At 40.1% G+C, this 15,079-nt stretch overlaps 1 protein-coding gene across 2 annotated transcripts; it reads right to left on the minus strand.

The window, feature by feature from the left end:
* Positions 1 to 513: 513 nt before the first annotated feature.
* VSX1 (visual system homeobox 1) lies at positions 514 to 14,714 on the minus strand. 2 transcript variants are annotated; one of them, XM_087931138.1, is made up of 6 exons: positions 14,181 to 14,714; positions 8,888 to 8,966; positions 6,703 to 6,826; positions 4,685 to 4,865; positions 3,202 to 3,241; positions 2,623 to 2,715 (listed from the first exon to the last, which is right to left on the minus strand). In XM_087931138.1, exons 1-6 carry the CDS (start codon positions 14,653 to 14,655, stop codon positions 2,706 to 2,708), a joined length of 909 nt encoding a protein of 302 aa, XP_087787264.1. In that variant the 5' UTR covers positions 14,656 to 14,714; the 3' UTR covers positions 2,623 to 2,705. The 2 variants fall into 2 exon arrangements, with proteins under 2 accessions (XP_026551773.2, XP_087787264.1); XM_026695988.2 differs by lacking the exon at positions 3,202 to 3,241 and having other exon boundaries at positions 514 to 2,715; positions 14,181 to 14,705.
* Between the last annotated feature and the right edge of the window lie 365 nt (positions 14,715 to 15,079).

Below are 15,079 nucleotides of genomic sequence, written 5' to 3' on the forward strand. Positions count from 1 at the left end.
TCCTTGACTTACAACGGTTCATTTAGTGACCATTCAAAATTACAATGGCACTGAAAAAAGTGACTTATGACCATTTTTCACACTTATGACCATTGCAGCATTCCCACTTTCATGAGAGACCAGGCGAGGAGAAGCGCCCCTTGATGTGAGTGATGTCGAGTTGGCTATGACCACCCAGTCACACAACCACCAAGCCACACCTACCAACTAAGCCATGCCCACAGAACCGGTTGTTAAAAAAATCGAATTCCACCCCTGGTTACAAAATTACAAAAATTTTAATGTATTCTCTTTTCCCCTTCCTCTTCATCTCCTTTTTCTATTTTCACTCTTCAAGTATCTTCAAAAATAAACAAACAAAAATAGATGCAGATATCTATGTTTTATAAAAAAGAATTCCTTTCGATGTCCCTAAGCCTCTAAGTAGAACTGGCGGATTGCATTTTAAAATGGCCATCTGGCAGTGCCTTTAGGAGTTGTAAGCACACGCTCCACAGCTAATATACAGTTCCACAAAGCCACAAAAACACTAACATTTATTGTGAATATATAAATAGATGACAAACAAAGCTAGATATCCAAAGTGCTTTTCAGATTTACATATAAAAAGATCAAATGTTGATACTCTTCCATGCAGAATAAGTACGAAATATTTTTCTATGACATCTTATAAAATAGCATTTTCATTCTGCATTCTATGGCTTTTTTCTCTATAAATACAGATTTGTGTTCAATTATGCATAGTGTCATATAATATAAATTGGATTTATTGCATATTTTCCCCCCAATACAGTTTTGTGGTAAGAAACAGAGGGTCATACTTTATTCTGAAAACATTGTTAAAAAAGATTTAATTTTCTTATTTTAAAAAAATAATATGTAATGAAATTGTGTAATTGGGGATAAAAAAAATCTATGTTTTTGCAAGCCTTCGGCAATTTGACTATTGGATGTTCTAATGTAAACACCAACATCGCTAACACAAGACCCTCGTAAGACAAGGTGAACAACCTGCAAACATTTATATGTTGTTGTACTTCCATTCTCATAACCCTTAGTGAATAAATCTGCTGGGCTTGGAATTTAAAAAAGGCCACAATCTGGCAAATAATTGAGTTCCAATCTACACGCATAATTCCATGTAACAAAATGTAGCTCTATCCTATTAGGGATCAGGAACTGATACAGTATTTATGCCATGAAAGTAAATTTGGTTGTGTGTTTTGTTACGGACCGATATTGTCCTGTCGTTTGTTTAAAGGTGAGTACAGCGTTCTTTGATTTTCAAAGGAAAATTTGAGCTTCTAACAATTATAGCTCTATATTATTCCATAGAGCTTTCAAGGGGGTCAGTGGGTTTCTGATCAGCATTAAATCAGAACAGTATCATCAGCGTACAAGCTTCAGTGCAGATCCGTCAAGCAAAATAGGCTCTTGGTTGCTATTGGCAGATTTTCATCAAGGTTCTTCATTTCCCTTGTTCTGTGTATCATATATATTGTACAGTACATGTGAGACGTCTAACTGAACTAATGAATATTGCTTTTACAATACAATAGAAATAGGCAGACATAAGGTTTATAGGAACTACTTTACATTTTACAAGAAACCTGAGTTTCTCCAACTGGAGCCTAGTGCAATAGGATACTTGAAATTATAGGATATTTATTATGGTATTGATAAATATTTTCACACAGAGATCTGTTTTTTATCTGGTGTATATTAGTGCTTTAATGGAGAAGAAAGAAAAAGTAGCTTGTGCTACTGTTAAAATGAACTGAAGCCAGAAATTCCCCTAAATTCACTGCAAATGACTATCAGGATGGATATATCTGAATTTCCAGGCTGGTGGCAAATTCTAGGAATTGTGTTTCCAGCATATCAGGAGGGTACCAGATAATATCAGAAAAGCATTTTGCATTATTATTTGCTTTATCACATAAATACTTCAATTTATCCTTCATTATTAAATATCCATACGCAGGTAAGGAGAATGATCATGTCTGGGGGGAAAATTCGGATCTTTTTTTATAATTTCCCACCTTGATTTAATTTAGCAGAAATCTAGCGCACATTGTTTTCATTAATAATTCTATGTACCTGATCGAGTGAGATTTATTGAATGATTGGGTATTTATTGGCCTTTCTACCAAAAATAGAACCAAATGACTTTTGGTGAAAGGTGACTTAGTGAGACATATAAAGAAAAAAAAAAGCCAGCTGCATCAAATTATCTTCTTTAAAATACACAGCTTTCAAGTTGTAAAAATAAATTACATCTTGGATATATCCCATCTAGGAAAGTCCCCTTTGCACGTAAAATGAATGAGTCACTTGAAAAAGACTAATAAATAAGCATAGAGCAATAATACTCATATTTTGCCAGAGCATTGAAGAGGCCGACTTAAGTGTTTGGTTAGCAGTGTGTCCTGTGACCCCCTTCTTGTCTTTAGTGTTCAGCATCTTTCATTTTGGTCTGTGGGCCTCCACCAAAACTCAGATTGCTACTCTTCTTTTCCTGTTTTGCCGTACTAGAGAGATCAATTGCAATATCTTCCGAACTGTCCATTGAGATTAATTTATTAGCGGGGTTTCGTTCATATTCTGTCTGCTTAAATTTGAATTCCTCCTCGGGATGTTCAGATTTCCAGATGCCATTTCCTTTTTCTTCATTTTCAGGTTTTCTTGTAATATTTATTGATTTTTTATGCATTCCTAAAAGAAATAAAAATTCAATTTTATTATACGATCATCCTGTTCCCAATAGATCAATGCAATGAGACAGTAACTCAATTCCCGGGCTACCTTATTGTAGTTCTGAGAAACAGGGAAAGAAAAATTCCCTTTTACTCATTTTTTTTCAAACTTATAAATGGATTGGCACCAACCACACTAGAAAAGACATGAAAGTAATGCAGCAGCTTCTGTTTCACATGGGTGAACACTTCTAATTTAGAGTGAAAACTAAAATATCAGTTGTTGTGGGGAAAATAGGAAGAAGAAAGAGTATTATGTATGCTTGCCATCTTGACTTACTTATAAAAGTAAAACAAGTGGAATAAAAAAATCTAATGTATGCATATATATAGTTCTGTATAACACTCCATATTTCTATGAAATTATGAAGACCCATTAACATTTCTCAAACCTGAAAACCACAGATGATATGAATGGTAAGAAATATCAAATTCCACTACTCACACAAATTTAGTCTTCTTATAACAGAAAATGTTATGGCTAGCTATAGGCAGAAAAGAAGAAATGTAAAATATGTGTGAGTATGTATGTCTGCATGTGTTTTGCACAGACATTTTCTTGGGAGTACATGGACAGTGAGTGACTGACATGGACAGATAAGTACACAGTTAAGCACTACAACCATACACATACAGGTAACCCTCAACTTACGACCACAGTACCAACCAGAAAATTCATCATTGAGCAGTAAGGTGGTTAAGTGAGTCATCATGTGACCACACCTGATTTTATAACCTTTTGCAATATAGTTGCTAAGTTAATCACAGTGATTAAGCAAGACACCAGGTGACTGCAACTTGCAAGCTTCCAAATCAACACGTTCACTTTGCTTGTCAAAAGCTATCTGGGAAGGTTGTGATGGTGATCACATCACTGTGAGACGCTGTGACTAATGTGAATGCATGATGGTTGCCAAGCACCCGAATCATGATCATGTGACCACAGGGATACTTTGACAGTTGTAAGTTTAAGGACCAATTATAAGTCACTTTTTTCAGTGCTGTCCCTGTTTCTAAACAAATGGTCATAAGTCAAAGAGTATTGTACAGACACAATATAGGATTCTTGTTAAATGGAGACCAGCTACCCTGGTATTAGAAGGCAGATTTAATAACCTCTATGTTACCAAATGCAACATTTTAAAGGGTCAGTCATTCTACTGCAGGGATGTCAAATTGGTGGCCCACATGCTGGATGAGTTACGGGCAGAGCATGCCCACCCTGGTTCCACAAAGGTAAAAAACATCATGATAGGTCAAGTAATACGATCAGGTTTGACACCTGTGTTCTACTGCTAGTGATCAACTGTGAGTAAACGAAGGAAAAGGATACTTTCAATAGGAAATAGTAATACTTAGTCATTTTTTTACTTAGTCAGATATTAACCACCTATACCAGTGGTGGCTAACCTTTTTGGGTTCCTGTGCCAAAAATTGTGTGTGCACTGGCACTCGCACACTCGCATTTGTGTGCCAGCACCCAGATGGTAATGCATACCCCCCATGCCCACTGTGTATGCAAGCGCAGTCCCACCCTGCCACTGCCTCCTTACCTGCACTGCACCTTCCAGCTGATTTTCAGCCCATTTGAGGCCTTTTTCGGCCTCCCAGAGGCCTGAGGAAAGCTTCTGCTAGCTTTGCAGGCCAAAATATGGGCCCATTTTGTCACTTTCGGTATTTCCGGAAATACAGGAAGTGACAAAATGGGCCTATCTTTTGGCCTGCAAAGGCTTTCCTCAAGCTTCTGGGAGCCGAAAAATGCCTCAAACAAGCCGAAAATCAGCTGTGAGGCGCGCGCATGCGTAGTGAGGTAAGTTTGCCTGCAGCTCATGTGCCGGCACAAATAGCTCTGCGTGCCACCTGTGGCATGTGTGCCATAGGTTCGCCATCACGGACCTATACATTAACAATGCTATAGAAACACTTACCCAACAGCCAAGGGGCACAGGAACCAACCATTCCACTTTTAGCAGAATTAATAATTGATTCTGGAAGTGGGATGGAGTGCCTCACCATGGCACCATAGAGACCATATTCAGCCATCACACTACTGCGGCCCCAACATTTCTCACGCTTCCGCCACTTGGCTCTTCGGTTCTGAAACCAAACCTTTCAAAAGTAGAACCAGAAGCACACATTTAACAACAATATATGTGTGTCTATGTGCATGAATGGGATTGAAAGGAGGGGAGAAAACAGTACATTAAATAAACATGGCAGGTGAACAACATTTATTGATCACTTGGTCAGCATAAATAAAACAAAGGGGCTTTAAAAGTTTTTTGTCAAATCAAAAATTGCCTAATTCATTCCCATAGAAATCACAATATTTTCCTCATCCTTTCATTGGTTTTTATGTGAGGATATTGCTTGGAAAAGTCAACTAATAGACTGGTTTCTACTTGCTTTGCTATTGATATACTAAGCCCTAATGCTTATTTTTCATTAGACTTGTCTCAAAAGTACTTTTCAAAAGGCAAAAGGACTTTGTTGGTTTTTTGCCTTGAAAGTGTTTTGCTTCTCATCCAAGAATCTTCTTCAGTTCGGAGAATTGAGAACTCTTAGATGAAAAGTGAAATGTCTTCAAGGAAAAAAAAAACCAAGAAAGTCCAGTTGCATTTTGAAAAACATCTTGGGACAACCATGACCTGGAGGATTGAGAATTTTCTCAGACACTTTCATTAGGCTTCTTTTTCTAAAAAGTTAATCCTGCTGGACAATGAATGTATAGTGTCCATGTTCTATACAGGACTGGATAACATTTTTCAGGCTAAAAAAACCATGCAGCTTTTGAAGGTATGAACAAAACAGCAATCCAAAAAGTGGATGACAGTGACAAAAACTATTTAGTTTAATTATTTGTAATTTAATTCAATATAATTGATGGAGAATGCCTCCCCCAATGCATTTAATACTTTCTCCATTTTGGCCAATTTTGAGGTAGACACACAGTTTTGGAGGGTAGGGGTAGATCTTTGTTTTGTACCGAACAATCATTAGCCGTGTGTACATAAAGAATGTTTGGCATCTCTTTTCAAATCAGGATTCAGATAAGAAAGTTTAAAAGAACAGTTATATTCTAGGATTTCATTATGATATCATATTAATATTTAACTTTTTTTTAACTGTAACCATGAACAACCAATTTTGGAGAATTCACTGGGCCTCTTCCTCTGTAAATATATCAAAAAGCAGCCAAACATTCTCTATTTCCAAAGATTAGAACCACACACCTGTTTGTATTTTGTCATTTTTCGAGTCAACCCTGAGATAAAGGATTGACTTGAAAACCCTGGGAGAAAATATGTTATAGATTGCATCTAATGTCTGACCGATGTTGTTCTGTTGATCTAAAAAGCTTCCTCAGTCTGATTGTACTCATCTTGAATAACAGTCAAATGACCAATAGATTATTTAGCCTAGCCTTCTATTCTGTGGCAGATTTGCTAAGATAGCATGATTTTTTAGATATTTTCATCTTGCCTCCCCTTAACTCATAAATGTCAATTTCAAATGGTTCTCAATTGAATTCTCCCCAAGCAGGGGAGAATTATTATTTTAGTATTATTTTTAATAAGATTCTAGATGTGACTTGCAATAGCAGCTACTATAGAGCAGCCCTTCTCCTGGAATGTCTGCATGATACAATTTAAAAAATCAAGATGGCAGTCATGATGATTCGTTCAAATCCTTGTGTCACACATGCGACACACACAAAAACAGAGTATTGATCGCATGGTCATAGCTACTGTCTACTATTTTGACCATACCTTATGGACCCCTCTGCCCTTCTCCCTGAAAAGTTTTCAAGCCCTGAAAATACTTCAATGTTTTCTGTAAAACCATCTTGCAAACCTCAAACTTAGGTAGGTCTAGAAGAGTTTGGGCTCTGCATTCGTCAATTGTATCAAACAAATCCAGTGACACTAGACACAAAACAACCTACCTGTATTCTGTCCTCAGGCAGTTCAGTTTTCATAGCTAACATTTCTCTGGAATATACATCAGGGTAATGAGCTTCATTAAAAGCCTTTTCCAGTTCTTCTAGCTGATGGGCAGTAAACACAGTTCTATGAGGACAGAAATAAATACCGTCCAGATTAGATTGCCCATGCAGCATCTTAAATGAGGAATATGCTCCTGTAGAACCATATAAAGTAAATGTTGTATTTAATCTAGTGCTTGTTGAGCTTGATTGTTTTCTTGCAGATGTTTCATTACCAAACAAGGTAATAGCATCAGTACTATAGTAGGGAGCAAAAACAGCCTTTTAAAAAAGTTCTCCCTAATCACCACCAACTGGACTTGACCACATAGAAAGGTGGTGATCCAGCACAACATTGTTCCACATATTCTTCTGAGTGGCCCTCAGTGTTGAGCACCATGTGCTCCACTGAGCCAATCCAGAAGGATACCATGTTTGATGATATCAAAAGCTGGCAAGAGTCCAAGTAGGGCAAAAACTGATGGAGAACCCCCATCCCACCAACACCAAAGATCATCCAAAAGCATGACCAATACTGTTTCAGTGTCATACACAAAAATTTGAATGCTGACAGAAAAGGATCAGATAATCTGGTTCATCCACACCCTCTGAAGTTGTTGCATAACCATCTTCTCAATCTCCTTCCCCAAACAGGGGAAGTTAGATGCTAGACTAAAATTGTTCACTCTGGTGGGGTTAAGTGATGGCTTCCTATGAAGGGGCAAACCAAATCTTTAAGAGAGAAAGAAAGCCCTCACTCAAAGAAGAGTTAGCCACTGCTGGAACCCAGTCACACAACTTCAACAAGCCAATAAGGGCATGGATCTAAAGAACAGATGGGTAAGCACACAGTTTTAAGGACCTTGTCTACTTCCTCAAGTCCAACGGGTTCAAACTGTTCCCAGATAACTGGGCAAGATTCCTCTCCAGGTGTGTCCTGTGACCCTGTAACAAGGCTGATGTCCAACTGTGAGCAAATCTAAGTGACTTTCTCCAGATGACTCTGAATAAATTCTTTGCATATCCCTGCAAGAGGTCCTCTAAGTCTTCTTTATCCAAGATGGCTCTTATTACTCGAAAAGGGCTGCAGGGCAGCTATCTGCAGATGTAATAAGGGCAAAGTACTGATGCTTCACCACCACCACCCCTTAATGCCACAAAGTAGGACTTAATCATGGTTCTATACAGCTTCAGTTCCAGATCAACAGGAACAATCCCCAGCTCCCTCTGAAACCCATCCAGGTCCATCAGTAACGGGACAGACCAATCTAATGGGTTCCGCTTCCCTGCAGTAGCACTAGAAAATCACATGGAAATCAGGGTCTGATCTGACCATGACAAAGACGACACCATGAGCTCCCCCAATTTCAGTTCACAAAGTCACTGCTCTGATAGGAACATCAGATCTGGTGTATGACTCTTGTTCCATGTTGGGTTCCAGATGAACTGGGATAAGCCCCTGGTCATCTTGGTGACCATGAATTCCAGAGCTACCCCAGACCCAGAAATGAAGTCGATTTGCCTAGGCAGGGAGGTTGCTGTACAGCAGAGAGATTGGTGAATTCCTAGAGCCCAATTTAATGAACAGGGTCTCACATCCAGTGACCTGTGATCCAGCACCCTTTAAAGCTATAATATTCCCAGATGATAATCATCACAGCCCCACCCCTACCCTAGAGCTTTGGCTAATGCCAAACCCAAAACCCAGCTGGGCATATCTCCAAATGGATTGCCCATCTTTTGGACCCTGCAGTTTTGGTAATACAAGCCAGGTTGGCCCTCTTATCAATGATTAAATCACTATGTGGGACTTCTTACCAACTGACCTGGCATTTAAAAACAACAATCAAAAGCCAGGGCCACTGAAGGCCTGCTGATAGGGTACCAGGATTGAGACCACGAAATGACCTGGAATGTGAAACTGGTATAAGGCAACTGTCTTGTTTTCTCATCATATTTCCTGCTGTCTTTCACATTCATAATTCTATTGCATACTTCCACACATACATCCCAAAAGGCAATGTAATCATATATTACAAAGCCATTGTAACAATTTTTGGAATATTAATGCAACATATTCTAATGCTAATACAGAAGATATTGCGGCTATGCTCCAAATATATTCAGCATGAGTTACTTTTTCTACCTGTGACGTCGTTTCTTTCTCTTGATCTGAGAGTCAGATGCCTTCAGGTTGTTCTTGTCTCCTGATAAACTGTCTTCATCTGTTGAACATATTGATGGATAGCAGCGGGGAGGAAGGGGTAGGAGAGAAGAGATGTGTCAAATCTAATTTTAACTGTAAGCATTCTTCCATACAGTACAGTAGGATTGTTTTATATATTTTTGTTTTCCTTCTATAGCACTACTTTAAAATATTTATCAGTTTTCTTTTTTCTTAGAAAAATGAATCAGGATTACAATTAAATTTTTAAGTTTTTTTAAAAGTCACAGTTTTTTTAAAAAAAATCTACAATAACAGCATTCAATAGTCAAACCAGAAAAATAAATAACCATACAAACATACTAATAACTCTTCATCAATTCCTGATGTAGCAATAATCAAGAAACAAAGTACATCTTGGACAACAACCAGGATTGGCAAGTAGCCAGCACTGATTAAACCAATTCTTCCTATTGTTAGGAATATAGATGAGCCAACTCTAGCCATGTACATGCTTAGGAAAAAGAAATGGGTAGGACTGTGTATTTCAACCCCATAACTTTAAGACGTATAGACTTCAACTCCCCAAATTTCCCAGCCAGCATGTAGGGAGTAAGAAGTACTGGCAGAAACTCTGGCTGTTCAGCACCAGGAGAACAGCTAGAATAAATGAGCCAATTTCTGCTACTATAGGAGCTAGTATAGGAGCTAGTATAGGAGTAGAATTGGAGGCAATCCAACCAGTCTACCAAAAGATCAAGAAAAAGGAAAGGAAAATAGATGAGCCACGGTGATCCCACCAAGATCCTTCCCCAAGCACAGCAAGGATGTCATCTTTTGCTTTTCTATATTAATGAAAGAATGAAAATAATCAAAATCAGAGATGATATGAAAATGATCACACCCTTTAATGCAACTATTTCAAACCACATGAATTCCCTCTAATCCTTAACTGGTTTCTCTTCAATAAATGCCTACTGGTTTTACCAAACCAAAGAAAAAGATCTGTCTCTAATGCAGTATTTTCAAAACACCATAGTATTTTAGTACTCTTTTCTTCACATATACACCCTTTAATTTCTCTGTGATATCCTAATTTTTTCAGGGGTGAGTTCCATAACAGTGGAATTTGAATTTGTTTGAAATTTCCTAAATATATGGCATACCACTCCTCCATTCCTCCAGAAGAACCAACATGCCTATTGTAGATGTATGACAGGGAACATGGGAAGAGAGAATGTATGAGGCAAATAATATAATTTCCAAATTCTGATGTAAATATTTAATATCTACAAGACTAATTATCAAAGTACAGGGAAAAAAATATAAATCAATGTATGTCCATTGTCCCCTGCAGGAATGCTCCTATCTTATTCATCCCATTGATTCTTTTAAATTAAATATTTTCACATATCTCCATATCTAAAAGTCTTTCATAAAAACAGTCTCCTTAGGATTGCCCTTTGATGAACTTGTGTAAATATATTCATACCACCCATATGGAAAATATGTATATATATATATATGTTCTCTTACATGTAAATATCTTGCTGTTCAGAAAGTTTTGAAGTTTGCTACATAACATGTAATGTGGGAGATCAAAGCTAAATAGATTGAGGATGAGATAAGGCTATCAATGGCTAATGAATATAACAGCTATATCTTACTCTCAATATCAGAGAAAGTATTTTTATATTAACTACTTTGAATTGGCAGTACAGAAATGTGGAGCACAAATCAAACAAATAATAATAAACTGTTTCTGAACACCAGCTGCTGGGAAACAATAGCAGGAAGAAGTCACTGGGCTCATGTCCTGCTTATGGACTTTCCATGGATATTTATGGAACACTGGGTTATTTAGATCTTTGGTCTATCTTATGTTCTTCAGAGTAGCTGTTTATATCAGTCAGGCAGTTCTTTATTCAAATTGATTTTAGACTCAATCTAATTTTCAATACTAAGCCCTGAAATTTGTGAAGTAGAAAGAGAGAGGGACGGTCTTTGAACATGTAGTTTTTCACTGTCCAAATCCTAAACAACTCCTTGTGTATTTTTATTGTCAGGAATTGACTTCCTTGTCAAAAGGCACTTGTAATGGAAATGAACTCTAGATTACGTATAAAGTTGACCACCTACAGGCATGAAGTGGAACATATGAAGTGGATTAAGAATGATAGTGCAGAGATTGGTGGAGCAAGTCATTAATTTCTCAACACACACTCATATGCACAGAAGTTCAAGTTTATCTCACAAATATTCTTCTAGAAAGAAGCCTGTAAACTTTGTGCAGGTTTTCCTGACTGACTACACAGATCCAATTGAACTCAATGGACATTGCTTCCAAACTGACCAAACAGGATTGTTTTATTAATTTCAAAATGGTAGGGGTTGACTATTATCACTCAAGAGCAAAGGAAGGTCATTCCCCTTGCCTCAGACTGTTTATCACCTTTATTGCCTTTAAGTCCTACACACTTCAGAAGAAGAATATCTCCATGTTTTTAGATAGCACCAATGGGGGGAAAAGACACTTAGAGTTACATTTATTAGATACAAGAAGCACCACCTTGTAATCCTTGTTCAAACTACCAAGATCATCATCCAGCTATGGAAAAGGCCATGTTTCTTGGCCTAAAGCACAGGATACAAATTATAAATCTAAAATGCTTCCTTTAAGTCTTTTTTCTGCTTACAGATTAACATGATACAATCATATCCAGTCAACACATTTACCTTGTCTCCGGCTATGAGTGAAACCCATTTGTAAATGCTATTTTTCTTCAAACACTGTACCAGCACAGCTTCAGTGTGTATGTAGTGCTTTGAGATGAACTGACTTATCGTAGGTGTAACAAAATGTATACTTTGGAAATACTGAAAATTATGGTGATGATCTTTCCTCTGTATGGTAGCTATTTTTTCCCTGGGTCTTTCTTCCTCCTTTATTAGCTGTTTGTTTACTGAAATCCTTTTATACCAATTACTGTCTTCATTCCATATTTTTATATACTGTAGCTCAATTTTGCCTCAGACTAGAAAACTCTTTTATTTGGGGAAGAACATGGGATATTTCTAAGCACTCTGTTTTAACAGTATTCTGAAATACATCTTTATCTTAAGATGCAGCAAACCCACTTTTCTACATTTCAGTGTCCTCAAAATAATGAGTGTTGCACTGAATTTGTGTTATTTGTTTTCTGGTTTCCTATATCTGTCAGTTTCAATCTCTTCCCCTCTTCCCATGAAGTAATGGAGCTGCTTATTCAGCAGCTTGTCAATTTTTGTTATCCGGTAGACCAGACCTAGTTGCAAAACAGGACAAGGTCTGTCTTCTTCCTCCTTGGGTAATTTTTGCTCTGTTGTCTTTCCATATGTTTCTTCATTTTGCATTATTTTCAGCTGGGAAATGCCCAAAGGAGGTATGGAAAGAAAGGCAAACAAACCAGCCTAGAGAAGTTGATGTACAGTTTTGAAGTCAGACCCCCTCCAATCTTGCTGTAGTAATCTGTTTTTTTCCCCTGTTTGTTGTAAGGTGAAAATTGATCACTTTGCCTGACACATCATATCATCTTGCCTGACAGTCACAAATTTGTTGCATATTATCATGGGATAATATGCAACAGAAGCAGGACAGGAATCAGCAAGGGGATGGCAAATTTTACTCCAGCATTACTTTAAAATACAGGTAGATGTCAGGTTACAATGGCAGTTGGGACTGGAATATAATGCAGTTATAAAGCATGATGTCATATGACTGCACCACTGAAAAGCAGCAATTCTACTCAGGTGTCTTCATATCCGAGGTGTCTTTGCATCCCCACAACTGGGTTGTTAAGCAGGAAGAAGTAGAAATAGCAGGCAAGCAGGTTGGTGGGTGAAAGTGATAGGTGAGCACTAGCTCTCTTGCATCCACCTACAGCAGGGAGGCAGGTGCTGTAGGTGGATGCAAGAGAGCATGTACAGCTGCCATGGGCAGGTGTGCTATGGGCAGGCTCTAGGGAGCAAAGGTGGATACTACAGGTGAAGAAGGGGGTGCAGCAGACAGGCATTCCGGGGGCAACAGTCATAAATGTGGGCTGGCCTGAATTTGGATCACATGTTTTTTGGGGTGCTGTGATGGCTAGCACTTTGAGGGCTGGTTTTAAGTCCATCTTTCAGTCCCATTATATAACTTTGAACAGCCATTTAAAAAGTGGACATAACTGAAGAAATATCTACAGTTATTCTCTCCCATCCTCCCATTCTGACATAGTCCTAGAATAATATCAAAAAATCAGTTGGGTTTTGTCACTTTAGTGGCGAGGTATTTGGCAGTGACAGAAAACAAAGGCAACAGAGGAAGGTAATGGCAGGTTTGTTTGTTTTTTTGGCTGATTCAAGAATAGGTCAATAAAATTTCTGAAATAGAAGGGCAGAGTTCAGAGAAGCTGGCCACACTTTTATGAGCCCAGCAGGTATTATTAACAGGCCTACAATCCAAGGGAATCAACAGGGACTCTGTGCCACCATCTCAGATATGCAGCAAGTAGCGAGCAGCTTGCATTTCATAATTCATACTGCTTTTAAAGACACACTTTGTTTAGGCATTTTAAAAGTACCCCTTTTACATGAGAGATACATCCATTTATTGTGGAATTTGTGAATTAAGCTCCCATCTGCATTAAATACTGAAAAGGGTTTTTTTTTTCCAGCAGTAGCAGCAAAGGACTCTATCTAAAAAGTATGGAAGATGTACAGTATTCTTCCTGTGAATATCCATGTTTGTTTGCCAGAGCCTAAGTGGGCACATGTATGTATTCTTTTGCCTCACACATACATGTATTTGTGCTATGGATTTGTTTGGCCTTTATGGTGCCATAAAATAGAGTTTCTAGATGTAATTTTGGGCTGTAGTGATGTGGTATCCAAATTCACACCTTGCCTTGCAGCACTTTAAAAGCTAATCAATACATTGAGCCCTTAATCCGATACCAGGGAAACTGGCCCCAAGCTTCAACCACGAAGCTTGCTAGACGGGGCTGGAAATAAAGAACAGCAGATCCTCAGGGCGTGATTGGATCCCGCAGGGTTTCTTCTCAACCCGCGGTGTGGGGAGGAGAAACCGCTTCTCTCCAGCTACTGTGAGACCTCTGTCCCCAACAGGTCCCTCCGAAGGTGTTGGTGGTCCCAGCCGAAATATACGGCGCCTGGTTGGGGAATGAGGGCTGCAAAGTTGCTCGGCAAGTGGCTTCCTCCGCCAGCGTGAGACCCAAGTCAGGGCGGAATCGCTTACCGGAGACGGTCAACTTGGGCTTCTCGGCTTCCGGCCCGTACCGGGGATGCTGATGCTGGTGCTCCGAGCGAGGCTGGAGAAAGGGGAGGTGCGCCGGCAGGAGACGAGGCGCCCCGACGGGCTGGTGGGTAGCAAAGCCGCACAGGAAGCCCAAGCCCAGCGGCAAGGGAGCGCCTCCGCCTCCTCGCCCGGCAGCTGGCCCGCTGCCTTCGCAGCTGGAGCCCGCCGGCGGCTGCAGCTCCGCCTCCAAGCCCAGGAGGTCGGTGATGGCGAAGCCCTTGGAGCGCAAGCCGCCGGTCCCGGCCGGGCTCCCCAAGCGCGCCTTCTCGTGGCCATAGGCGCTGCTGGGCGCCAGCGCGTTTCCCTTGGCTTTGCCCTCCGAGAGCTCCTCGCGGCCCGTCATGCTGCCGCCGCCGCCACCGGTTGGGAAGGGGGAAAAAGGCTCTCGGGCCGGAGCTTTATATCCCGCGCTCATCGGCGCCTGGATCCAATCAGAGGGGAAATGTGGGGAGCGACGGCGAAAGGGGGCGGGGGGGGGGGGAAGCCGGCGCGCGGGGCAGCAACTGGTTCCCAATCCCGGATAATTAATTGCCACCTATTTGCCCGCAATCGGATCACCCTTTTCGCCCCGCCCCGTCCCTCTTGCTGCCAGGAGAGATTTCACTCCGCGTCGGAGCCGCTCTGAGCAAGGGCCCTCTGGGCTTTCATTGGGGCCGGCGGCGGGGTCTGCTTCTTCTCCCTCGCTTCGGCGTTGTGGGAAGGCGGGCAGAGCTCGCAGTCGTCCCCAACGCGGAATGCAGGGGCTATCAACGCCAACGGTTACCCCTTTTTAGCAGCCCTGGACACATTCACCCTGCTGAATAGATTCCTTTCTCGACCCTTCCTGCATAAAGAACAGC

This window comes from Pseudonaja textilis, chromosome 1, assembly GCF_049901715.1.
Source record: "Pseudonaja textilis isolate UNSWEBS1 chromosome 1, rPseTex1.2, whole genome shotgun sequence".
Lineage (NCBI taxonomy): Eukaryota > Metazoa > Chordata > Lepidosauria > Squamata > Elapidae > Pseudonaja > Pseudonaja textilis.